The 27,845-nt window shown below is 40.2% G+C and overlaps 1 protein-coding gene across 16 annotated transcripts in view; it reads right to left on the bottom strand.

Moving 5' to 3' along the window:
• The window catches only part of NEO1 (neogenin 1), a 106,893-nt gene that overhangs the window by 35,197 nt on the left and 43,851 nt on the right, over positions 1-27,845 (bottom strand). For 9 of the 16 annotated variants that reach the window (XM_083586187.1, XM_083586189.1, XM_083586191.1 and 6 more), the window contains exons 3-13: positions 26,027-26,302; positions 25,329-25,482; positions 24,214-24,350; positions 19,317-19,471; positions 18,388-18,508; positions 11,105-11,324; positions 10,034-10,188; positions 7,667-7,815; positions 5,524-5,662; positions 3,855-3,904; positions 1,560-1,701 (exon numbers count right to left, since the gene is read on the bottom strand). In XM_083586187.1, the coding sequence (XP_083442313.1) occupies positions 1,560-1,701; positions 3,855-3,904; positions 5,524-5,662; positions 7,667-7,815; positions 10,034-10,188; positions 11,105-11,324; positions 18,388-18,508; positions 19,317-19,471; positions 24,214-24,350; positions 25,329-25,482; positions 26,027-26,302 (1,698 nt within the window). The remainder of the gene's footprint in view (positions 1-1,559; positions 1,702-3,854; positions 3,905-5,523; positions 5,663-7,666; positions 7,816-10,033; positions 10,189-11,104; positions 11,325-18,387; positions 18,509-19,316; positions 19,472-24,213; positions 24,351-25,328; positions 25,483-26,026; positions 26,303-27,845) is intronic. The other 7 variants (XM_083586192.1, XM_083586194.1, XM_083586190.1 and 4 more) reach the window with 1 other exon arrangement.

Here is a 27,845-nt window from a genome sequence, read left to right as displayed (position 1 = left end):
AATTTCTATACCACCTTTCAGCAAAGGATCATTGGGCGATTTACAATATAAAAAACCAAAAATACATAACATAGTAGCCAACAAAAACAAGTATTCCATAACCAGGACCACATCCAACTCATCAGTGGTCAGACACCAATCCAGAACTTGCATGGTCTCACCAAACTCCAATGACAAGGAGAAATAGAACTAGGCATCATCAACATATTGATAGCACAGGTTAGAAGGACATTCCTAGCTCAGTTAGGTCCCACTTCTGTGACTGGGAAGACAGGGCTGAAGAGAAGAAGTGGGAACTACCCACTAATACCCAAGATGAAGAAGGAATGAGTTTAAAAGGTAAAATGAACCAACTACAGTAAACACACAAACTACCGCAAGGCAACCAAGACAACCAGTGAACAAAAGGACAAGGGTAATCAGCGGTGCCTGCAAAGCCCAGTTTTACTTGCTCCTCACCTAATACCATATATGACATCAGGTATAGGAGAGATGGGAGTGACTTGATAAAAACAGCATAGTGGGTCAAATGGTGGGGACAGGTGGGCTTAATCACACTTGTGGGCTGGAGGTTCCCCATTTTTGCTTTATTCCCAAGATTATTTTTGGCCTTCCATAAAATGCAGTCAACTCTTGGTGCTTTGGAAGCACAGCACAAGGTGCTTTGCAAGCCATCTGCTCAGCACTTCCCAACAGCCAACCACAGGGCAATGCTACCTCTGCAGTTTTGTTGGTTTGTTTACGAAAGAGCCCCACTTGAGATTTGGAAGTGGCTATATGAGTCTCTGTTCACACCTTTTATGAGGCAGTACAAAATTAATACCTGATCCTTGATGTGAGGCAACCTTTTGCCGTACATCCTTTTTAACAGTTAAAGGGAGTCTCTCTAATGGCACACTTCCAGTACCTATAAACTGATTGGTGCATGAAGCAGGTGTTCAAAGAAGGATGGTCTAGCTAAAGATCCAAACATGATTGGTGGGCATAGCAGCTTCTTCCTTCTTTATAATATCAGCTGAATGACAGGTGTGTGGTAAAGCTGGTCCATGGGGGTGGAAGAGAATTTGGATAGATTCAATCCTCCACCGCTTAAATAAAGGATGCTGCAGGATGGGAAATCATCTCACACCTTACAAGTAAGGCACTTTCAGTGCTCATGTCATTTATCCCAGTTGGTATCCATCCTGCATCACTGGTGGTTGTTTTTTCAAAACGGTGGTGGTTTTAGTTACCAAAATTGGTTAATCTTACAGTATGCTTATAATATTATAATTATGTCCCTTTCAACAGTTATGTTATTGTTGTTTATATGTTTATGATTCTTCATAAACAACAACAACAGTAACAACAAAAACAACAACAACAGTAACAACAACATACAATACCACTGATAAAGAGTATACTCTTTATCAGTGGTATTGTACTGTGGCTGTACATCTCAGAAAATATCTCTTTGCCCATCCTTACTATGAAAAGCACATGCTAAATAGCCTTGCTTAGAATAAAGAACCTGTAATTAGCTGATTCTACTTTTAGATGAAGAATGCATGCCTACTCACCTTCAATTAGCTGTGAAAGTTGTGTCCCAACAATATCAGTCACATCGCTTTTGCGAGTCACTTTTCGGTAACGGATCTTATAGCCAGTAATTTGCCCATTGTGTGTTCCTGCAGGAGGGGGCTGCCAATGCATCATAATGCTCTGTGGGAAGTTAAAAGGCAGTATAAATCATGTTCTTTGCATTAAACTATGCTAATTCTCATGCTTCATCAATCTCCATTAGACTGGTTCAGGAAACAATTTATATGTAATCTGCAATATTGTGTGCAAACTTACATAACACCTTAGGCATTAAAATGATGTATCTCGAAGCAGCTCTGCAGTTCAGACTGCAGAGAACAGTATTTGATTTTTATACCCTCACATCTTAGGAATTAAGTAGCAGACCATGAACAATTTGCAGGCACTAGTATATGTCAAATCTGAATTTTATTTCTCTTCCATACCAAATAATCTCCAAAAGATACTCTGAAATATTGGAAATACTTGTATTCACTGTTTCTGAAGCAAAGAATTGCTTAACCAGCTGCACACTGAATAGAAGACACTAGACAATACCTGTTCCAGTGTTAAGCATGCAAACTGAAATTTTGCCCAAAACATTCAAAAAATGTACCGCATTTTTCGCCCTATTGGACGCACCGGCCCATAGGACGCACCTAGTTTTCAGGGGGGGGGGGGAATCAAGGAAAAAAATATGATTCCCCCCCCCCCGCAGCTCTGGGAGCAGCGGACGGACTGCACGCAGCCTGTGCGCTACTCCAAGACCTTCTCCCTGCTTTTGTGGGAGGTGGCGGAATTCCCCCACCTCCAGCAAAAGCCCACAGGAGCCGTGCGCGACTCCTACGGGCATTTCGACCAGGAGGGAGAAGGGACTGAAACGGCCAGTCAGTCCCTTCTCCCTCCTCGGGGAAAAGCCCCCAAGAGCGGCGCGCCCTTCAAAGGCTGTGTGGCTCCTACGGGCTTTTCTACGAGGTGGGGGAATTCCCCCACCTCCTAGAAAAGCCAGCAGAAGCCGCGGAGCCCCTTTAAAGAGCGTGCGGCTTTTGCCTTCTTTTGCGGGAGGTGGGGGAATTCCCCCATCTCCCGCAAAAGCCCACAGGAGGGTTGGAGAGTAGCGGGAAGGCGTCGCACGCCTTCCCGCTGCCCCCCAATCTCTGGGGCTGGCGATGGGGGAAGCGCTGCTTTCCCCACCGCCAGCCTCCAACCCGGGTTGGAGAGTAGCGGGAAGGCGTCGCTCGCCTTCCCGCTGCCCCCCAATCTCTGGGGCTGGCCATGGGGGAAGCGCTGCTTTCCCCACCGCCAGCCTCCAACCCGGGTTGGAGAGTAGCGGGAAGGTGTTGCTCGCCTTCCCACTGCCCCCCAATCTCTGGGGCTGGCGATGGGGGAAGCGCTGCTTTCTCCACCGCCAGCCTCCAACCCGGGTTGGAGAGTAGCGGGAAGGTGTCGCTCGCCTTCCCGCTGCCCCCCAATCTCTGGGGCAGGCGATGGGGGAAGCGCTGCTTTCCCCACCGCCAGCCTCCAACCCGGGTTGGAGAGTAGCGGGAAGGCGTCGCTCGCCTTCCCGCTCCCCCCCCCCCAATCTCTGGGGCTGGCCATGGGGGAAGCGCTGCTTTCCCCCACCGCCAGCCTCAAAGAGCAGACTCTCCTGGCTTCAGTGGAAGCAACGCAAAGCCTCTGGAGCGCAGGCTTCGGAGGCTTCGCGTTGCTATCGCTGAAGCCAAGGAGCCTGCATTCGCCCCATAAGACGCACACACATTTTCCCTTCATTTTTGGAGGGGAAAAAGTGCGTCTTATAGGGCGAAAAATACGGTAGATGACCAAAGGAACCAGCTGATACATAGAAACAAAAAAATTGTTACTGCTCATAGGCTCAGCATTTGGGCTAAGAAAAACAGGCAACTCAGGATGATAAAGATCTATGGTCTGCTTCACACACAACACTAAGTAAAACTATGAAAATTACATCTGCTTCACTCTTCCCATGGTCCTGCTGCTGCTGTACTAGTAAGAACTAAGCCATGGTTTGGCTTAGAATTTTCTGTAAACCCAGGCACGGTTTGTGTCATTCCAAACAAACCAGAAACTGTAGCCAAGGTTTGTTCTAAGCCAAAAAGAATAATAATGTGCACACACCATCATGCTTGCTTGTTCATCCAAACCATAATTTGTAAATTGAGCTAATACATGGGAAATTGTCGTGTGGAGAGTCCCCTTGGAAAACAAGTGCTAGAGGATCTGGGCTAGTTCTATTCTTCAAGGATATCTACAGAAACAAACTGAGAGTATCTTACCTTGGAGTTTTGCACTTCCAGAGTTAGATTTTGGGGCGCAGCACTGGGAACTAGAAACATTAAAGTAAGTTATTCAAGAGTGAGTGTCAAAATAAATTATATAAATGAATTAAGTTATGTATAATTTATGATATTCTATATTGCCTCTCCATATTTATGGGATTCTTAGGAACAGACTACATATTTTACAGCATGAACCAGTCCTTGCACTGCACAGTATATAACCACCAGAGAATAAACACTCTATAATGGACTGAGAACCAGTAGTTTGCTTACAGGGAACCAGAAAGGTCTGGGCCTCACCAATTTGTGGATAGAAACTATTTGCGGATTCTATATAAATTCTGTGAGCAACTAGACAGGAAGGATATATATTTCATAAAGAGAACAATTTCTTTAAAGTCTACAAAAATGGCTATTGGTATAATATACATACTCTGAAATACAGCAACATTAGTTTCTGATAGCCAGAGAATATTCCTCAATAAAAATTGAAAGCATATTTCATTCTTAGACTTGACAGAGTCAACTTTTACCTTATCCACACACAAAAAAAGGTTTACTTGACCTTAGAAAAGCACACCATGAGATATGGTTCTAGGCCAGTCAGAGCAGTTACTCATGTAGAGAGGCAATACAGTCTCTTTGGAGGACAGGGCATTATTTTGCATTGCCGCACTGGGCATGGTTGAATAATCCAGCTGCACCCTATTCAGAATTGCTGTGTATCAGTGGAGGCTGACTGGAAGACAGCTAGGCCAGGGCAGGGAATCATGCAGCAGTCTGTGTAGATAAGGTCACTCATAGAAGTATTTGATTCTTTAATTTACTTTTTGCAGAACACTAAGTGGCCCAGCACCTTAAGAATTTTAGCAATATTTATGTCAACTGCAGTCTAAAGATGTGTAGAGCAAACTGGAGAACTGTATAAGATATAGTCTCATCATGTTACTAGTATTACAATGATCCTATGAAAACATTCTGTGAATGCGAAATCACTTTGTTGCACACACAGAAACCCAGACAATATGCTGTAATTCTACAAACAGACATGCCACATAGAAATCAGCCCAAATAGTGAATTTAAGAATTTCTATCATACTTATAATCAAATTGCAACAGCACACCATGATGTAATAAAATCAGCTGCTTTAAATGTGTACTGGCTTAAAACATTTATCCTCAATGGGTAAGTAAAGAATTGTAAGAAAGTAAAGAATTATAAAAAATTAAAAGAAAGAAATGAGTAATAAAATGCTGAATGTGACAGATAACTGTGTTGGCCCATAAGAAAATATCCAATAACAAGCCAACCATAATACCACAAAATGGTGTGCAAGATTTTGAATTCGCCCTAAGTCTTCTTCAAAGCAAGCATGAAGAGAAGAGAAAACTTGGCTGGTGGTAACATCTGGTAAGTCTGCAACTGGCAGATTGTGGGAGAAAGCAGTCAAACAAGCAAGACTCATTCAGATTGCACTAAGATAGATGTAACCGAACAATGGCTGGTGGGAGCAATTGGCTCTGTAATTTCAGAGCTGGAGAATCTGCCATTGTTGTGTTTCTTCTTCCTGTATAGTACCATAATGCAGAAACTAAACTCGGCAATTAAAAATCCATTTAAATTAGGAAATTGTCCGCAATTTGTTTGTAATCAGAAGATACTCACCATCTGACAGAGTTCGAACAACAACATCTTGTGTGGAAACTCCTGGACCATGTTTATTGTAGGCCACCACTCGGAAACTATATTCTGTGTATTTTTTCAAACCACTGATTGTATAGGAAAGACCTCCAACATCAATGTCCTATATTTGAAAAGATGTAAACCGGGATGCATCTTTTAAACACCCAGGGATTAAAAGGCTACTGCTATGAATGCTTTGTTCATTTCTGTTCATCATAATCTCTAGATCATTGTTAGATAATCAAGAAGAAGCCACACTGAACCTCAGATTCACATTTCCTTCTACCATCTGTGCATGAGCAGAGCGAAAGCTTTCACATATATAAATTAGGGGAGCTGTGGTTTATTCTAACTCGAGTTAGATAACAAAGCTGGCTATCAAACTATGCTTTGCTAGCCTGCTTTGTAAACTAACTAGGGTTAAAATAAACAGTAGTTCCCAGAGTTCATATGTAATATACCGTAGATTCCGGCATATTAGGCGACTGGGCGTATTAGACTACCCCCCAAATTGGCAGCTGGAATTTGGGGGTCGTCTAATACGCCCAGTCGCCTAATACGCTGGGCAGCTCTGTGCCAGGAGAAAGCCGCCCTGCGCGGAGCTGAGTCTGCTGGCTCGCTGCTGCTGCTTCCAAAGCAGCAACAGGGGGCGCGCTCAGCTCCGCGCCGGGAGAAAGCTGCCTGGCGCGGAGCTGAGCCTGCCAGCTTGCTGCTGCTTCCGAAGCAGCAGCGGTGGGCGGCGGGCTCCTTGCCGGGTGGCTTTCTCCCAGCGCGGAGCCCGCCCACCTTATACCAGACGTATAAGGCGACCCCCAACTTTTTAACCTCTTTTCCGGGGGTAAAAAGTCGCCTTAGACGCTGGAATCTACGGTAAAACTGAAGTTTACTTAAAATTGAAATTGAAAGTGAGGAGGGAAAGCTCAGTACTTGCTGTGGCACATTCTATATAATATACCCATGGTTTAGATGGCTGTATGAAAATGGCTACCATAAGAAGTTTCTTTCTTTCGTTATTTATTTAAAAATGTCTAAACGACACACACACACACACCCAATTAAAACAAAGTGCAGAGTCCTGTCCAAAGAAATCTCCATGGCTCTCAAAAATGTTATACAGCCGTACCTTGGTTCTCAAACAGAATGCGTTCCGGGAGTTCGTTCGACTCCCGGAACCGTTTGAAAACTAAGGCATGGCTTCCGATTTGGCTTCTGAACAACATTCGAAAACCAGAACACTCACTTCTGGGTTTTGATCGTTCGAGAGCTGATTTGTTCGGGAGCCAAGGCATTTGAGATCCAAAATATGACTGAAATGTTTGCCACACCTTTGAAAACGTTCTCTGTCACTGTTCACCCAGCAACTGTTGCCTCAGTGGCATAAGAAGTATGACGGCTTAGCAATGTTATGAAGTCAGTCAGGCTTGGCTATATGCTTTCTTCATCAAAGGCAAACAAATCTATTTTGAGTTAGGGCAAATCTATTTTGAATTAGATTAGCCATGTGCATGATTCTAGCCAATCAGGAAAGTGAGGGCAGAACTTTCTGAATATGTGAACACTCTGATCTTGACATTCATTGTGTAGGGGGCTGTTTTCAAAGTTAAATGTGTTTTGACAAAATTAAACCCCCATGGCTCAACACTAGCTGAAATAAATGACCTCCAGGCTATCTAGTTAAATAAAAATGGCAATAAAATTCTTAAGCGGTAAGGCATTTAAGTAATTCAATGGATGCTTTTTGTAAAAGAAAACTAGTACATGTTTATGAGAATCTCATTTGTTTATCTCAGGGGTGGTTAAATAATAACTGATCATTGTTCATGCTAGCTGGGGGTGATGGAATTACGAGTCCAGAAACATTTGGATTCTACCCTCCGTTTACCTGCAATAGCTTTAATACTTCAAAGAGTGAAATTTCAAAAAGTGAAACTAGAATTTGTCTAGCAATTGCAACATGTCCATTTGCTGCAAAATATTAAAAGGTATTCTCTCCTGCTGTTTGTCTGTTAATAAAATCCAACAAAATAACATCCAAATTTTGAAATGAGAACTATAATGAAAACAGTAATCTTACTACAGGTAAAAAAAGCCTAAAATTCTGCTAATATTATGCTATGCATCATACCTGCTCATTGTCTGCTCCCTTCTCCATGTAGTACAGCTTGTAGTTTTGGATTTCACCATTGCCAGATAAAGGTGTTGCCCAACTAATAGTGATTGATGTAGGTGAGTTTGCATATGCTCGAATATTAGGGGCCGGGCCAGGAAGCTGAACTGAAAAATAAACAAGATGTATTATAAGTATTACTAAAAAAAAATTTCATTACACTTTATATTGCATATCTGAAGCAAAGAGCTCTTAAATTCTAAACAGACTTTAAGTGAAACAGTGTGAATGGACATGTTCTGGAACCCATTTGGCTCTCCATGAATTGAGCACACAGCTGAATCATGCTAATTCCTTTCCACTGGTTCGGATGTTAAATTATACCTTGATTTATTGTGTTGGGAATGAGCCATAGAAAATCTCAGGCTAACATGCTTGCTTCCACTTCTGTAATCTTTACTTCCATTTTTGATTATCCACAGCTTGTTGTTTCATGTAAATCCACAAAAACTGCAACCCATTTTCTTTGAAACAATTGAAACTTCAACCAATGGGTTATGAACACAGCTTATTTCAACAAACTATAGTTAAAATTAACTAATTTAGGGTACAGATGCAACATTAACCTGTGGTTAATAAAAAATGGAAGTGAAAGCATTCAAACTGCCCAATATGCCAATTTCATGGCTGAACATCAATAAGATGATACGGGAAAAATGAACCTTTAATGAGCACTGAAACAAACAAAAAACAAAAAAATGTGAATCAACCTTCCCAACCTAAAATGGATGTTGAAAATAGAAGAGAAGAATGGCCAGACTTTAGCAATTAAAAATGTTTTTAGAGAGGCAATTTTTATGCTAAATTGGTTTTTTAAAAGGCCATGCTTAAGTTGATTGTGGTATCTCATATCATAATTCAAACTTGGGAGTTTTTAAAGCAGATTTGACTTCTATGCTCTATGATTCTATGCTCCATAACTTCTTTTTCTTCCTGACATAAGTGTACTTTGTGCTTCATCTCAAGTATAATGAGACTGCACAAGAAGCTTAACATTGCCATAAAACTATTTGCATCCAAAGATAAATTTAAATTGAATTTTATCCGTAAGGGATTATCCGATGCAAGATTAGATTGCACCCATGCTTAGAACATGATCCAGCCAAAACTAAACTTCCTTTGTTACTATGCAGGCAGAAGTCTTATCTTTTAAATACTACTAATTTCAACATAAGAATTAGTCTGCAATCCTAAACACACTTGCTAGGTATTAAGCACTATTGCACAAAGTGGAAATTATTTAGAGTGAATATGCATACGATTGTCCTATTAATAATATGCTGAGATTTTTTTGCAATATAGGCTTAGAAGTAATAATAATAATAATAATAATAATAATAATAATAATAATAATAATTTTTATTTATACCCCGCCCTCCCCAGCCAAGGCCGGGCTCAGGGCGGCTTACAAGCAATAATAAAAACAAGTTAAATGATTACAACTTAAAAACAAGATTAAAATACAACATTAAAATAATGAAACATTAAAATATTAAAATGTAGCCTCATCGCAGGAGGAGAAGGAAAAGAAAAAAGAAAGAGAGGGAGGGAGGGAATCAAATTGGCTCCAAGCCAAAGGCCAGGCAGAACAACTCTGTCTTACAGGCCCAGCGGAAAGAAATCAGATCCTGCAGGGCCCTGGTCTCATGAGGCAGAGCGTTCCACCAGGCCGGAGCCAGAGTTGAAAAGGCCCTGGCTCTGGTTGAAGCTAATCTAACTTCCTTAGGGCCCGGGACCACTAGGGTGTTGCTATTTATGGACCTTGAGGCTCTCCGTGGGGCATACCGGGAGAGGCGGTCCCGTAGGTACGAGGGTCCTAGGCCGTGAAGGGCTTTAAAGGTCAAAAGCAGCACCTTAAATCTGAACCTGTACTCCACTGGGAGCCAGTGGAGCTTGAAAAGCACTGGGTGAATATGCTCCCATGGCAGAGACCCCATGAGGAGCCTCGCTGCAGCATTCTGCACCCGCTGGAGTTTCTGGGACAGCTTCAAGGGCAGCCCCGCGTAGAGCGAATTACAGTAGTCAAGCCTGGAGGTGACCGTCACATGGATCACTGTGGCCAGGTCGGGTAACTTTCACTGGATCATCTCTAAATCATTAAAATAGACAACTGACTTTAACATAACATGAACATATCTTAAAGGAACCAGGCTTAAGTGATACAAGTGTGATCATACAGAATTATATAGCAAGTTAATCAGAGCACAGCCACCACTGCATTGTGTGAAAAGGATAAAAACAAACATTTTAAAACATTTTAAAAACAAACCCTAACCATCTGCCACAGCAACAGCAACAAACAGGGTAGAAATGTTTAAAGCTTACCCTCAGGTTGTGTTGCCACCTTAAGTGGCAATGAACTTTCTCCAGGCCCGTGTTTGTTTTGAGCTACCACTCTGAAAATATACACAGACTCAGGCATCAAGTTTTGAATTGTCACTTGCATTTCCCCAGGATGGCTTGTGTTTTCAACACGCTCCCTTAAAAAAAAAAAAGGCACATGGGAAAAGACTTGAGGTTAGAAAATATTTGGTATACATAAGCAGTAAATGACAGCACCACAGGGAAGGTATTAGTTCAGAATAATGTTCACAGGACAGAGTAATGACAAAGTAATGATGAGGGAGATGGGATTTGCTTATCTGTAAGTGTTATTCTTTGAGTTGACCTCTGCACAGTTGCAGATGTCTCTCCCAGCCCTACCTGAAGATGCAAGGGAATGAACCTGAGATGATCTGCATACAAAGCATGTGCTCTCTCACTAAACCATAGGCCTTCCACAGCTTCCAACATAATTAAAGAACTCCTTCCCAGCTAAAGTAGTTTTGATGTCCCACAAAAGCAAAGCTCCCAAAATAAGTGCTATACCAAGGACAGCCAGAATTCATGTTTGATTCTTCTAGAAATACATGATTCCTCACTTGGAGGGTATTCTTAAAGAATAGAATTCACAATTCAGAAACAAAGCTGATTCAACGGCTCTAAGATCCAAACAACTCATCTGCAAAGTCAGTTCTTGAAGTTTCAATAATATTTTTTCCATGTGTGTTCTTAAGAGTGCACTAGACAGACACAAATTGGCTTTTCCTCATCAGATACTCTCACAAGAAGCAAGGCAAGAGGCAAACAGGATGAAGCCACAAGTGTCTATCTGACAACATCTCATCCTTATTTCTTCACTCTGAAAATTCAAGTTGAGCCCGTGTATCTCCAAGCAACTACATAAAATGTGTCTTTCTTTTTTTAAAAAAAGTCACAGCATTTTATTTTAGTTGGAAAGTTCTGAACTTCTTACCAGGCCTTTGGAGTGGTACAGGTAAGAAATCTAAAGCTTAAAAACAGTCAAGTAAAGAAATTACTATATTGTAAATTTGTATATAAAAAAGTAAATTATACCTGTTTACGGTTTCCCTGGTGTAGAACACAGAGTAGGTGAGATTGTCTCCATGAGGATCGGATGCAGGTGTTCTCCAGGTCAGCTTGATGAAGCGGGTAGAGACAAGGGAAGCCACAACATCTCGAGGGGCAGAAGGCAACGGTCCACTTGTAGCTGGTGCTAGATGGTCAGTAGTGGCACTGGTCAGTGAAGTGGGAGGTAATGTTGGGATGGCAACATCTTGTCATGTGCAAACATTGGGGAATATGAAGGGCATACATCACGACGATTTAAAGAGAAAACAGAAAAAACCAAAAAAGAAATAAACAAAACCACGATGGGAAACAAAACAAAATGAACACACAAAAAAGGCCATTAAACTGAAGGTTGGCATGCAGGCAAAAAAGGTAACTACTGAAAACTAATGGGAAATATCAAAGGAGACATCACTATAGAGCAGGCAGTCAAATCTCCATTATAATGGAAGTGGGAAGGGAAGGGTGAAAATTGAGGATAAAGTAGCACCTCAGAATGAAAACATCAGTTTGACATTTAAGCTTTTTTTTCACTGAAATATTTATTAGAAAATCATTAAATTTGCAATCAAATAAGCATACTTCAAGAAGAACTTCAATTTTTCTTTGAATAACTGAAAAAAACAAGTTTATACTAGTCATAAGAATAAAATAGACATTGATTAGCTTGGTGTACTGATTCTTTTGTGCATATTTTAAGTTGCTCAGTTGTGAATTCATCTATTAAAGGAGTGTGAGAATCCTAAGGTAGTTTGAAACCATTTCCAACCAGTATGTGAAGAATATGAACAGGAGATCCACTAACCCCTACCCCCAATCTTTCACTCCAGTCACATGTTCTCTTCATGAATCATTATTCCTCATGATTAAACAGCACCTAGCTATCGTACTGCATGCCATCATTATTAGAGAAAGCCTGGCATGCTTAATTTCACAAATTATTTGAAGTACCACTGCATTAAAATAAGAATAACAATGAACAATTAACTTCTTGTTTTAATTTTATTGTAAGCTCCTTGAGCACTAATAGAAAAAGGATGGAGGTATTTTAAGATGAAAGTGAATTAATTTAAAATATGAAGGGTGTGTATGTGTGTGTACAAACACATTTTATATGTACACAACCAACCAACCAATCAATGAAAACATTCAGAAATGAGAGCAAGCATTTATTTTTATAACAGCTTGTACAATCAATTCTAAGGAAGACCTAGAAATAAGGTTTCCCTGTTTCGAGAGAATCTATACATAAATAGTTCTTTGTATTTTGAATCCCTGTAATATATTTCCATGTATATCTACCTTCAAGGATATTTGAAAGAAATGGTGCAGTACAGCTAAAATTATTGTGCAATTAGCTGCCTCTTTTTGCTTTTAATTCTACTCCAACAGTTCAGAAGATTATTTAATAATTTCATGCAACTGAAAGCTCAATTAAGTAGATAATATAGAGCTCTGGCCAATAAACACTGCTGAGGCTGATCTAATTTAAGAATAGATTCAATTAGAACTATTTATTATTGTAAATTAGCTAAAACATGAACATTTTACTACGAATAGAAAATTATGCAATGTTTTACTGCCTTATGTTTTAATTATTTGTAAGCTGATTTAAGCACCGAAATGGCAGAAAATGGCCCAGAAGTAATAGAGGCTAAATGCATAAGAATAAGGGACACAAGAGGAAGGTGCCTTATCATATGATGTGGTGTGAGCAGATTGCAAAAAGTCAACTAAGTACCCAGGGAAGTAAAAAATATACTGGTTAAATGCCTTTGTAGGGTTTTTCTTTTAACAACATGGTTGAGAAAAAGTAAAGAAAAACAGAATAGAATGGGATATTTCTACGCCAAGGTAACTTGCTGTGCCCAGATTATTGAACCACCTGGGAATAGCACACAGGAGAAAGGGTCTCTTTTCTGAGTGACACCAGTGAGGGCGGTAAATGGCCTATGTGAATGTCTGGAGACGGGTGGAGGATGGTCAACGGATTGAGGCTGAATCCCAACAAGACAGAGGTACTGTTTCTGGGGGACATGCAGGTGTGGGAGACTCCCTGGTCCTGAATGTGGTAACTGTGCTCCCAAAGGACCAGATGCACAACTTTGGGGTCATTTTGGACACACAGCTGTCCATGGAAGCGTAGCTCAATTCTGTGTCCAGGGCAGCCGTCTACCAGCTCCACTTGGTATGACGGCTGAGACCCTGCACCCTGTCTCGCCAGAGTAGTACATGCTCTGGTTATCTCCCGCTTGGACCACTGCAGTGCGCTCTATGTGGAGCTACCTTTGAAGGTGCCTCGGAAACTAAAATTAATCCAGAATGTGGCTGCCAGAATGGTGACTGGGAGTGGCCACCGGGACCATATAACCTAGGCTCTAAAAGATCTACATTGGCTCCCAGTATGTTTCTGAGCACACTTCAAAGTGTTGGTGCTGACCTTTAAAACCCTAAATGGCCTCAGCCCAGTATATCTGAAGGAGCGTCTCCAACCCCATTGTTCAGCCCGGACTCTGAAGTCCAACTCTTCAGGTGGTTCCCTCACTGCAAGAAGTAAAGTTACAGGGAACCAGGCAGAGGGCCTTCCTGGTAGTGGCACCTGCCCTGTGGAATGCCCTCCCATCAGATGTCAAGGAAATAAACAACTATCTGACTTTTAGAAGACATCTGAAGGCAGCCCTGTATCAGGAAGTTTTTAATATCTGAATTTTAACTGTGCTGTTATTTTCTGTTGGAACCCAGTCAGATGGGCCGGCTACAAGTAACAAATTATTGTTGTTGTTACTTATCATTAACATTAGCACAACTAGGTCAGGAGGACAAAATGTATGATGGTGAGGTAACCTTTTTCTGTTTTGACACCAATAAAAGACTAAATGAATATTTTCAAATTTATACAAAACTTTTTACTACTGTACACTAACACATTCACAATCTTTTCGAAGAATACTTTTCCTTATGAGACAGTGAAACAATTACTGTCTTTAATTAGTTGTCCTGAGAGCTGAATTCAATATTCACTAAATATCATTTTTTCTTTAAAATTGTATAGTCTCCGTCTCCCTTCATTAACCCTAATGAAAACTCATTAGCATAACCATTATGACTAAACTCCATAATTTGATCATCTGTTCCCAAATAGAAAGATTGTAATTTTATTTCCAATAGCAGGCTAATACTACCCTGGCTTCTACAACCATATTAAACAACAATAATAATTTCCCCTTAGAAATTGCATCTGCTTAACATATTATTAGAACAGATCTTGCATTATTTCTTCTTTTATTTTATTTTCAGCAATATTTTCAAGTGTCAACTGGAGGCAATTGTTAGTTGCCACAAGTACTACTTATACATTTGCATCAATTTCAAAGGCGATTCAAGGTTCTTGGAAGCTGTGAAGAATAAATAAGTTTAGCTAGCAAAGAGTGAGATGAATGAAAAAGAAAAGTGTGTGGCTGGGGGTAGGGGGGGTGATAGGAAAGCTCAATAAAAAAAGTTGAGAGCACTAAATTAATAGCAATGCTAGCACTGTAACTGTTTCAGGGGAATGCAGGTATTATACCACACTGGTGTATTCTGCAGGAATCATAATATGCAGTGCTGCCCTAAGGCTATGATAAGGAGAACTCTGATTCAAAAAGATTGGACCCTTTTTATTTCTCAAATTACATGATTATCTCAAGCTTGATACGGACTGATCTAATGTAACACAGATATCCACATTTTTCGTTTGCCTCACATTACTATTTTTGTAACCTATTCTGGAAATGTAATGAAACACTTTTAAAGATTTTAATAGTTGACTGCCTATTTAAGTTTTGTGAAATGAGAATGAGTACTTTCTGAGCTCATCCCCAAATCCACCCATAAAATTTTATGCCACTTTGGCAGGGAGAATGTTTTATTTTTTTCCAACGTAAACTTTTAAAGGAAGTCATAAAAGTGTGATAAAAACACTCCTCCCACACCCATGACATATTTTGTTTTAAAGGAAGTCATTAAAAATTTCCTGTCATGTACAATAATCAAAAAGGTGTGTCATTATCAATGCATCATACAAAGAAAATTCAGAAAGGAAAGCAACTCTTCCTATCCTTTCAACCCAAAGTTATGCTGTATTTTAGATAAGATACCAGTGTTAACATAAGAGCAACACAAAGGCACAGTATGTTTTTACACAGAGCCAATAAAAAGTCACATTTATCTACTTCCTTCAGAAGCAACAAATCCATGGATAAACACTGCACTGTGCCTGAAACAAATTCTATCAGAAATTATGCATTATAAAATGGAAGAAAAAGCAAAGAGTACCTCATTAAGATTATTATTTTTTTAAAAAAATATTCTTTTCTTAAGATTTAGAAAAATCAAGCATAGCCATGTATTGTGTAAATATAAATATCAGCAACCTCAATCATCTAGTCACATTTTTTAGATTTTAGCAATTTTTAAGATCTTATTCTTTTCCCCCAAAAAGCCTTTGACAGCTTACCAAGAAGATTCTCTAACGAATTCCATATTTATAGGACAAACTGTAATAGAACTGTCATGCTTTATAATAGTAGAATGCTACAGAGCCCCATGTCATAACCACAGAGACAATCTCACAGCTCTATTTTTTATTTATTTCATTTATATCCCATCTCTCTCCCAAGGCACTTCGCAGCATAAAGTAAAAGAAACACCACTAAAAATACACAAATATAAATATTACAAAGCAAATAAGTAGTCCTATGAAAAACAGCACTAAAAAAAACCTTAGGTAAAGGGACCCCTGACCGTTAGGTCCAGTCGTGACCGACTCTGGGGTTGCAGCGCTCATCTCGCTTTATTGGCCGAGGGAGCCGGCATACAGCTTCCGGGTCATGTGGCCAGCATGACTAAGCTGCTTCTGGCAAACCAGAGCAGCGCACGGAAATGCCGTTTACCTTCCCGCCAGAGTGATACCTATTTATCTACTTGCACTCTGACATGCTTTCAAACTGCTAGGTTGGCAGGAGCTGGGACCGAGCAACGGGAGCTCACCCCGTCGCGGGGATTCGAACCACTGACCTTCTGATCGGCAAGCCCTAGGCTCCGTGGTTTAGACCACAGCACTACCTGTGTCCCTTAAAAAAAACATTTAAAAAACCCTTAAAACCATTCAAAAGCACAACACCCACCCTTCCAAAATTCTGCCACAATAGCCAGTTCATGACCAAATACCTGTTTAAACAAAAAAAATTTGCTCGCCAGTGAAAGGAAAGCAGAGAGGGTGCTATCGTGACCTCCCATGGAACGGAGTTCACCCATCTGGGAGCAGCCACAAAGGACCTCTCTTGTGTCCTCACCATACATGCCTGTGCAGATGGAGGGACGAAGAAAAAGGCCTCCCCCGAAATTCTCAAAGCCCAGACAGGCTCATATAGGGAAATACAATCCTTCAGACAGCCTCTATAATACTGATGTACTTGCCACTTAGCAACGTGCTGCTGTAGGAATGTCTCTCCAGCTTCAAAAACTATCATGAATAGAAAATGGGTCACTGGGTACTTACTGTGAAGTATCTTTTTCTGATGGACAAGTGATGTCCTGCTAGCCTAGACAGGAAAACCACCTGGTGAATTTGCATGCTGTCTCCTCCCCTCACTCCCACTTTCTGGAGCTCTCCAGTTTCCACTGGGTGACTAAGTTTAAAAGATGTCCTTTGGAAACCTTGGAGTCCTATTTAATGAACATTATATTACGGAATAACCTTGAAAACTAAAACTTTATAACATGCACAACTATGCAGAGGCAGAGAGATGAGGAGGGCAGAGAAAGGCTCTGAAGCTTACATATCGAAAGAGGAAATTGCAGTGTGGAAGAGACTGGCTCTTACAGTCTATCAGAAAACAATCCTTCATGCTAAGTACCCAATGACCCATTTTCCTGTTATGACTGGATCCAGTCACAATGGGATCTACCGGAGCCCAAAGTACTGCGGGGAGCACCTATAAGCCATTTGGTGAGAAGAAACTACCTTCTGAAGGAAACTCTGCCCTAAGACAGCCTCTGGTGAGGCATAAATGTCCATTTTGTAGTAAATGAGGAGGGTGCCCAGGTGGCTGTCCTACCGATCTCTCGAATTAGCAGCCAAGGCTCCCAAAGTCACCACTACCCTGGCAGAGTGGGCCATAAATGCTGGGCATCATAGGCCAGGATGATGGAGGCCTTGATCCAGCTGGTTATGGTGGTCTCTTGGGCCTTCTTTTGCAACATCTTCGGGTGATGAGTGACAAAAAGATTGTGTGAAAGCCACAAGTCTTTATGTGTCTGAGGTCAATTTTGGCAGTCAATAGAAAGGCTAAGGATAAGGGAGCCTACTCCACTGTCAAGAGAAGCATATGTCAAACGGATGCCATCCTTTTCTAGGATTATATGTCCCAATCTTTCCCCATTGTGATCTCGTGATCTCTCTCTCTCTCTCTCTCTCTCTCTCTCACACACACACACACACACACACTGTGAACCTCCAGAAAATATTTTGTATAGTTAAGTTTTTACCTCTATCTTCAGTACATTTTATTTTATTGATATGACTAGTGGTTGATGCAAATAAAGATTCTTCTGATGATGTAGAACACACACACAAAACTCCCTGCAGGATGGCTATTGAACACTTCTAAGAGTCTGCTGAAGGATGAACCACCAAGAGACTAACTGCATGTATAGAATCCAGTGCCATGCATTCAAGTGCTCTGGTTAATTAAAATGATATCAGATAATCACAACACGGGGTTGTGATTAATAAATGTTATGAGGGTTTTTTGGAATGATATTAAAATTGTATCATAAATGTTTTTAAAGGAATTTGCTTTAACTGGCCACTGAAGGAATTATTATTATTATTATTATTATTATTATTATTATTATTATTATTAACAGCTCATAGTTTTGATAACTAAGATGTAATTTAACAACTGAAAAGTAATCATTATTCACTTTATCAATGCCAATTACCTTGATAATCATTATATTGTTATAAAATGCAACAGTAAAGACAAATCATGGTGTGTCTTTGATCTATCATGTTCACAGGCTGAAGGAATGTTCTGCAATATAAAAGTTTGTTTCAAACTAAACTAAAGAGAACACATTTAGAAATTTTATTTTACAAAGATAATGCGGTTATAACACGAGCAAACAGCTGTCACTCATATCTGAGTAGAGAATTCGTTGTGGAAAAGAATGTAAACCTGAAATTATTCTTCCCCACTTTTGGGGAAGTTTCCCTAGTTTCTTACCATGATCAAGTATTATCAGCTGGGCTCCAGACTGTATGTTTCCCACATCATTGTCTGCAATACACTGATAAAATCCTTCATCCGATTTCACTAGACCTAAAACTTGTAGGTCATGCTCATTCTAAAAGAGAACACATACATGGCATAATATAATATTCACTAAAATGGGGAAGTCGAAACCACAAAGGCTTCAAATGCCTCATGACTCTTCTAAATTACATTTGTGTTCAAGAGCTCTTGGACTTCAGTGCTCAACTTCCACAACATCAAGATCAGCACAACTGTTAGAAAAACAGCAATATTTGGCAACCATTAATGGGCACTGACAGAATTGCTGTATGTACTAAACAGTGTTCTATTCTAATTGAAAAGGGTTCTAAATTAACACAGCTCAGCTCCTGAAAAGACCTAAAAAGACCATCACTGGAAAATGAAACTGGTCAGGAGTGCCTGTCCCACCTTCTAAAGGATGGTGATGATGATGCTTAACCTTTTAGGCCCATTTTTTCCAAATGGAATGCAACAAACACCCCAAAGATGGGAGAGATACTTCACAAAGCACATTCACATGAGGCATTAGAATAAGCTTTCAGTGTCCTAGCATGAGGATGCAACCTATTGTCACATTGGCAAGGTCTGCCATACTTTTTCTATTGATAAAGTACAATTAGAAGTGTGGGTGAACTTGTATGACCAACATATTTTCTACCATACCGCATCACAAAATTGATCCTCTAAATTTAAAGGGTCTTTCTGCCTATCTAGGTTCAAACTATTGTGACTATGCAGTTATTGGAGAGAGAAAAATTAAAACTGATAGTTTGGTGGCTCAAGCATACATTGATTAATGTACCCAATTTAGCACTATATACGTTTAGTTAAAACACAAGGAAATCAAGCCACAGGATACATACTAAAGATATACTTACTACAATTTTAAAGTAGTCACTAGGGATCACCACATCTCCATTCTTTACCCACTTCACTGTTGGAGTTGGCTTCCCAGTCACATCACATTCAAACACAATATCCATGGATTCATGAGCATAAATATTAGAGGGTTGCTTCAGAAACTCAGGAGGAGCTTTAAATAAAAGGAAGAAAAGCACTTACAGATTACTGATCAAATATGGCATACACTGTTCAACCATTTCATATGACAAAACTGAGTAGAGAAGCAGACTAAATATATATTGTAGCTATATATGTGTTGCAAAGAAACCTATTAGAGAGATTACCAGCTTTCAAAAATAATTGCTATTGCTCAAGATCAAGTAATCAAGTAGTTCAATTTCAGTAGGAATGACAATCTATTAAATTTTTAACCTATCATTTGCCTCTTAACAGATTAAATAAATTAAAATACATCAAGTGATACCTTTGAGAAATGGATGCAAGTACAGTACAAGATAAATTTCATAAATAAAAGCAACTTGCTCATTGTTAGAAGGAAAAGTCATCTTTAGTATTCTTCATCATAGAAGCCTTCAAAAATAAACTTGTAACCCTAATTAGAATTGTGCATTTCCAGTTAAGTAACTAAAACTTTAGCTGGTTAATGTAGCAATTGAAGTTACAGCCCTAGTTTTAAATATTTATTTTACATTTCAACAGAATGGAGATTATGATTAAGGGCAAAGAAGGCATTGCAGAGCACCAGAACCTAAATAAAAGCTGCCCCAAATGCCCGTTCCTTTAACATTTGAATGGATTAAGCTACCAAGCTGCAATAGCACTAAAAGGATCTGTTGCAGATGGGGAACAACTTAAACCAAACAGAATTGTGCAATGGGAAAGGAACAAGAGGCATAAGATAACAACCAGAAATCTGAAGTGTCTTGCTTATCAAATAACATGATGGGTGAGTAATATTATTAGTTTCTATGAGAAGGTCCGAATACAAATCTGTTTAATGAGGGGAACACCATTCCCAGTGCTAATTTCAAGCATATGCCTGAATTCCATCCTCAATGGCTCTTGCTTTAATACAATTAAGTTTTGTTTTGTTTTGTATCTTAATTTTCATAGGATTATTTGCTTCCGTACACTCGGGTGGGCTGGAGGCAAGTAAAGCCATGTTCTTTGTGGAAGTTGAACATAAAATACTCAAATTCATTAGACATTCTTCTCCATTTACAAGTTTGAATGTTTTTGAAAGTTATTTTTGTAGCTTAACTATATTAGTATTCAGTACACATAGCAATTAAGCACAAGTACAGATGTTTGTGGTAAACAAGTTAAATGGATAACCAGAGAGCAAACGAGCCAATTACATAAAATACAATTTTATTGGAAAATCACATGTTTTAGCACCAGACAATTATATTTCAAAGCAGCCTTGGGTGTTTACTCTTTCCACTTCACCTTTCCTAGTGACACTATCACCCAGAGAACAAGTATATATAATGAACTATTGAATTTACTGTAATGGGTTAAGATTATGCACATTTTATTAAGCTTACATACATGGAAATTATGCAGTCCATGAAAAGAAAGTCAAGGCCTCAGACATCTGCTTTCAACCCTTACACTATGACAGCCTTTCATTCATTTGTGGTAGGTTTGCATAAGCGACAGGTTGCATTTCTTATACCAAGGGAAAAGAAAACTTTTTAAATCTCCTTCCAACCCGCAACTGAGCCTTTGGTCAAAAGGACTATATTTTAATATATCATTGTATTGTATTTTAATATATCATTGTATTTTAATATTCTGCTGGAAGCCGTTAAATGTCTTGTTCAAAAAATACTCCTACAAGACTGGCAAACGGTCTCTTTCATGAAGCAGCAGCTGGTATAAAGCTTCAATAATATATAAAGCTCCAGTTTTTAAGATATCGCCGAAGAATTGATGCTTTTGAATTATGGTGCTGGAGGAGACTCTTGAGAGTCCCATGGACTGCAAGAAGATCAAACCTCCCCATTCTTAAGGAAATCAGCCCTGAGTGCTCACTGGAAGGACAGATCGTGAAGCTGAGGCTCCAATACTTTGGCCACCTCATGAGAAGAGAAGACTCCCTGGAAAAGACCCTGATGTTGGGAAAGATGGAGGGCACAAGGAGAAGGGGACGGCAGAGGATGAGATGGTTGGACAGTGTTCTCGAAGCTACCAGCATGAGTCTGACCAAACTGCGGGAGGCAGTGGAAGACAGGAGTGCCTGGCGTGCTCTGGTCCATGGGGTCACAAAGAGTCGGACACAACTAAACAACTAAACAACAACAAAGCTGAAATGTAGGGCTAACGCAATTCCCTCAACTCAGTATCAGTGTCTTTACTGCAGATATTCTAGACCCATATCAACAGCTAATTTAGCCATATTTTTTGTCCCTTAGGACTTCTCAAGAACCCTTACAAAAGCAACAATTTTGCAAAATGGCATGTGTCATTGATAACATTGTTTTAAGTCTCTTAACGCTGTTAAGAAACTTAAAACAGTTTCGGAAAATAAGTGCAACTACTCTGCATCTATTCCTTAAAGGAAGTTAACTAAAAATGTAACAAAATAAAAGCAAATTAAAAGAGATTAGATTCTCCTTGAGAGAAAGTTAGTGAATCCAGGAAGAATTGCTCTAGGGAACTAATAGAGTAAACTGAATCTTATTAATCCTGTTAGAATTATTTGCAGCTTTGATGCAGCTGATCATGAAATTATTTGGGAATACAACTTTGCGTTTGGAAGGGATTTAGGGAACTGCTTGTTAAAAATTCTGCCCACTATTGGCAGAGAGGACGCTCAAGGGTGGTGATAGGTAATTATTTAACATGGTTAGGGATGCTTCCAATGTGGTTCTACAAGTTTTTGCTGTGTTCCCAAGTTGTGTTCAATATGAATACATGGCGGCTTGGTGAGATTATATTTCTGTATGATGTTCAATGCTAGCAGAATACTGGTAACACACACCTCTCTTCCTGCTTTTCATCTAGCCCTGTGCACTAATGTAGTCTTCCAATGACTGGTCATGTTTGGGAATTAGATGTATGCAAGCTGACAAATGAAATTCAGACATGACTGAATCAGCTGGTTTTGTGACTTGGGAGGGAACTGAGATTCCTGTCACATCTGGGAGTTGACTCCCTGTGGTCCGTCTGGATCAGTGTTTCTCAACCTTTGATCCCCAGATGTTGTTGGACAACAACTCCCATCATCCCTAAGCACTGGCCTTGCTAGCTAGGAGTGATGGGAGTTTTAGTTCAACCACATCTGGGGACCCAAGGTTGAGAAAGGCTGGTCTAGATACTCAGGTTGCAACAGGGGCCAAAATGCTTAATTCAAGTGGGAGGAGCAAAAATGCACTTAAATTTTAAATCTCTCAGTACAAGTTTTTACTTTCTTCTGTAAATCTGTATGATCAGAATTCAAAACATGTTTGCTCAGTCTGTTGTATTTTGTGCTTAATGCAAAACTCTTAAAAATAGATAGATTTAAAGATGTCATACAACTCAACTGGAAACCAACCATTTCCATGTAGTTTACGTCATAATATTTACAGGAAACTCTGGAGACCCAAGTAGAGTGAATGAGAAATATAAAGTATTCCCCAGCTGAAAAGTGAACTTATAACCTTGTCAGCATATGTCTGTCTCCATGTAATTTCCTGTGTTTAACCGATTAAATGAATGCCACCTTCTGATAATCTACGTAAAGGAAATTCATCCATTTTATTTTCAGTGGCTAAATGAGATCAGACTACATCCCCCACCCTGTCCCAACACCTTTGTATTACACACGAACCTAACATGGAAAACACTGCACAATAATCTTAACACATTAGACCTATAGACATTTATGGGGGGGGGGTTGCAGGGGAAGGGTGGCGGCTGCTTCCCCCCTTCCTCCACTGTGTAAACCATAATGCTTTGATTACTTTTGGGGGGGGGAGTGGTTAAGCAAATTTCTGGCATTTGTAGAAAACAAAATTCTGAGGCACTATTCTCATTTATTTTGTGAGAAACTAGACTACTCCAACCTTTCTGTGTTTTCTCCAAGCATGCAACTGAGCAGACAGGTGGGCCCAGGCAGGTCTTCCCACGTCCCTCGTGTTGCCATTTCCACTACCCCGCTGCCCATGAATGCTCACTCTACCTGAGCAAGGGCTGTTCATCATTGCTGTTGCCACCACCCAGTTTGCCCAGAACTCCCCCATCCCTTCACAACTTGCCCCAATCCTGAAATCCTGCTGCCAAGAGCAGAAAGTGTTTTAACCCGGAGCAGTATGGTGTGAAGGGGGTAAAGACATTCTCCTGTTCATTTCTCTCTGCTTTAGGCCATGACAGCAGGATCTTGGGATTGGAGTGCTTGCTGAAGGGATAGGATGAGGCATTTTAGGTTAACTGCGGGGGAATGGGGAATGGCAATCGGGTGGCGGGTAGGCAGGGATGAATGTGGGTAGAAAGAGCTGTGGGGGGGTGGCAAGGGGGGGGTAGCTGGGGTTGAGGTTCAAACCTAAGTAACTATAGCTTGTGTAGCCCACAAACCAGAATATGAAGTTAGCTTATGAATCTCTGCTTCAGTTAACCATGGTTTCTCATTACATCTGAACCCACTACCCTGGTTTTATCCTGGTTTGTCCTGGCACCCTGCCCCAAATGCTCACTAAGCCATCAAGGAAGGAAGGAAGAGCTGTTGAAATACTAAACATTATGCAAAACAAGCAACAGTTACATTGCACTGAGCTAGTGTATGTTGAATGTTGGTTCCTGGCCTAACCCTTAATTATAGGGATCAGTAGAAATTACTGTACCTCCTCTGCCCCATTAACAGTACATAATTTTAAGATATAGAAATTTGTGGTTTTGACTGTAATCTCTTGAAAAGTAGTTACATACCTTGTACAATCAGATCAGCTTGAGCTTCAATTGTTTCATTTCCATTCTCTGCAATACAGGTATATGTTCCAGCATCATCTTCTGTGATATCGTTGATCTTCAGAGTCCCTCCAGCCAGCAATAAATAATTTTTAGAACTGTGCAAAACAGGACAGATTGGTGAATTGTTTTTTTGAAAATTTCCTAAAGTCAATTTTTAAGGGCTTGCTCTTTGCAGAAATCAAAAGACATTCAATCTCTTAAAACTTTTGTACAGAATATGCCTGTGCCACAATTTTCTGAGGCAATTTAACATATTTATTTATCCAGAAGCAAGTGTTACAGTAGCATTCAGTACAGCAGAAACATACTCCTCCAGATCTCCTATATGAGTTTCTAGAGACCTAAGCGGCTTTTAAAAGGGTCAAGTCAAGCCACTATCTCCTCTTTAACGTAACCCATTCTACATAGAACTGAGTATTTCATCTAGCTTACAGACAGTGCTGTTTTCAGCTTCCACTCAGTACTGGCAGCAACAACAGTTGCAGGAAACACACTGCTAGGGCAGACATGAGATCTTAATATCAAATTTTAAATAGTGTTTCAGCTCTATTCATTGAAGACAAGCTACTGAGGGCCTAGTTCAGGGACTGAAAGCTCCAAAACCAGCTGCTGTGGTGCTCAATGTTCAAATTTTGCTGAGTCAGTGAGCAGCTGGAAGGCCCCAGGTAACCCTTTATCTGCTGACCACATTCCCTTCTAAGTTAATTTTTATGGGCTTGCTTTTTGCAGAGATAAAAAGGCACTTGAATTCTCAAATATGAGCATTAAATGTTTTAGGCACTTGAGCTTTGCAGCCTTTATCTATGCTTTAAACATATTAAAATTACATAGGCAACAGAACAGACAGTTGTTCATTGTCATATAACATAGCAGTCACTATCAAAAGGAAAGTCAGACTTAGTCCAATTGAGTTGTGATTAATGTGCTTACACAGTTACAACAAGCCCACCTGGCAATCTCCCAGAATAATCAGCTTCCTCCATCAATAAAACATGGCAGAGAGTAGGGATTTTTAGGATGGGAAGAGGTAGCAGAGAGGTAAGAGCTGATGTAACACCAGAACAACTACCCACCTTTCTGTAACAAGCTCTTCTTCATTTCTTGTCCATCTGATAACAGGAATGGGAATGCCTGTAGCAACACATGGCAAAACGGCATTCTGCCCAGTAATTTTGGTAAGTGAAGAAGGCTGTCTCAGGAACACCTGATTTGAGGCAACTTCAGATTCTGTAAATATTGAGATCAGAAAGTCCAAGGTTATTATAGCAAAAATAAATGTAAAGTGCTATTAACAAAACACAGTAATTATGGATGCAATGCTCTAGACCAGGCTGTTCCAGACTTGCTTCTTCATACATACTGATCATTACAACTAAAGCTTTGCCAAGAAATAACCAAGGCAATTTGTGTTAGAAACTTTTCTCAGAAAATGACCACCACCAGTAAATAACTATACTAGACAAAAATATTTGACATAGGCATAAATATTGATCTCTGCATACTTTGCTGTCTTGACCATGTCTGCAAAAGTCTCTTGCAAAAAGTTCATTACAAGAAAATTATGCTACTATTCAAGAGTCCTTTTAAAGAAAACCAGCCTTTTTAAAGTAAACTTTTTTAAGTACAACTCCCAGGGATCTACAGAATACACTGAGATGGCTAACTTTAAATGACAAAGAACAACTTGACAAAACTTATCTGCCAGCAATTAAATAATCTTACTAGTGAGTTGCAATCTAGGAGAGAAAAATCTGAGCACATATGCCTGTACCTGGAAGAACTTTAATCTCTGCTTCATCACTGTATTTGGGAGAACCACCAATTTCAATAATACAACAGTATGTTCCGCCATCTTCATCTGTAGCATTACTAATAATTAAAGCTCCACTTGGCAATTTGAATACGCGATCATCCAGAAAGAGTGGCTCATGATCTAGCTCCCACCTTACAAAGGGTGCTAGATCAGCATTTACTTCACAATTAAGAACTATGCTGTTTCCTCTATAGACTGATGCTGACTCCGGCTGACTGATGAATCTTGGAAGTCCTAAAAAGAAAAGAAAAAAAAAACACACGTAAGGTTGTGCATCTGTACTTGTCCTTATTTTTTCTTTCTTGCAGTCATATGCTTGCTTACAATGCAGCAGAATGTCAACTATACTTCCATTATGAAAAATAGGTTGACTCATTAGCCTACTGTCCAGGATTGTTCATAAGCATATCCTATTGTGAAGCACAGGTTTGTCAAGCCTCAGCTATCAAGCCCCCTTTGATTACATTACTCCAGAATGAAATAATGGATACTGAGCTCCTGTACTTGCTCTAAGTTACATATTTAACTAAATAATATCATTTAAGTTCTGCACTGACTGTATTGAGCAGAACAAAATTTAAAAACTGGTAGAAGAGCTGTAAAGTTCCTGATTTCAGATGGAAAATATTGCCATACTAAAATATGCAAACATATCCATTCTTCCCTTTCAACAATTAAGATGAAATATATATAAATCCATTTAGATGGCTTTTAACTATGTGCTACTTCCATGTTTCCAATTTATGCAATGAAGACATATATAGCATCTCATTCTGCCAGTGAATCACAGCCTTCAGGGAATGAGGCAGCCTGTGGAATCTGCACAGATGACATCCCTTAATGCAGAGGTGGGGAACTTCATGGCCAAGGGCAAAATGCAGCCCTCCAGAGAGCTTTGGGGCTCTCTATAGGCCATATTTCCTCCCTAGGTCACATCCCACAATAACCTTTGCACCCACCTCAGGTGCTTTTGCCTGTCTGTAATGTGTCCTTGAATTGCTATACAGTGGTACCTTGGTTTACAACCATAATCCGTTCTGGAGGTCCGTTTGTAAACCAAAATAGGTTGTACCCCAAGGTGTGCTTTCGCCAATGGGGCCTCCCAAAAAAAATTGTTCGTAATCTAAAAAAAATGGGTTGTAATCCAAAAAGAGGTTGCAAACCGGAACAAGCACTTCCGGGTTTAACGTGTTTGTAATCCAAAACGTATGCAAACCAAGACGTATGCAAACCAAGGTACCACTGTAATGCCTTTTGCTTACCTGAATGGTGCGATGGCATGGGGTATAAAAAGCTCTCTGTTTTTTGTGCGGTTGGAAAGTAGCCTACTATACAAAAATAAGAGTCACATCTAGGGCTGGGCAATGTTGGGTTTTCAACATCGCAGTGTATCGCCAGCCAAACATTGCGGTTTAGTGATAAACTGCAATGTTGAAAAAAGCTGCATTGGCTCCAGCCGGCAATGTGCCCGGTGAAACTGCCACAGCTCTCATCATGGGAGCTGAGGCGCTTTTACCTCCACACCTCATGGGCTGCTGTGGCCAATCCAGCTGGCCCCAGCCCACTGCTCACCTGGGGGGCAGAAAGGCTCCTGCCCTCAGCTGGGAGAGCCCTGAGTCCCCTGCCACTCGCACACAACCAGCAAGGGACTCCTTGGCCAGGATCCACTGGGGGTGGGAGAGCTCCTGCCCCCAGTGGAGCCAGCCCCAGTGTTCCTGCCACTCACGCTCAAGCAGCAAGGACCTTGGGGCTCCTTGGCCAGGCTGCCTTCACTGGT

The sequence above is a fragment of the Podarcis filfolensis genome (assembly GCF_964270895.1).
Source record: "Podarcis filfolensis genome assembly, chromosome: 14".
Taxonomy (NCBI): domain Eukaryota; kingdom Metazoa; phylum Chordata; class Lepidosauria; order Squamata; family Lacertidae; genus Podarcis; species Podarcis filfolensis.
The sequence above is the reverse complement of the archived record's forward strand: the minus strand, read 5'-3'. Positions and strand labels throughout refer to the sequence as shown.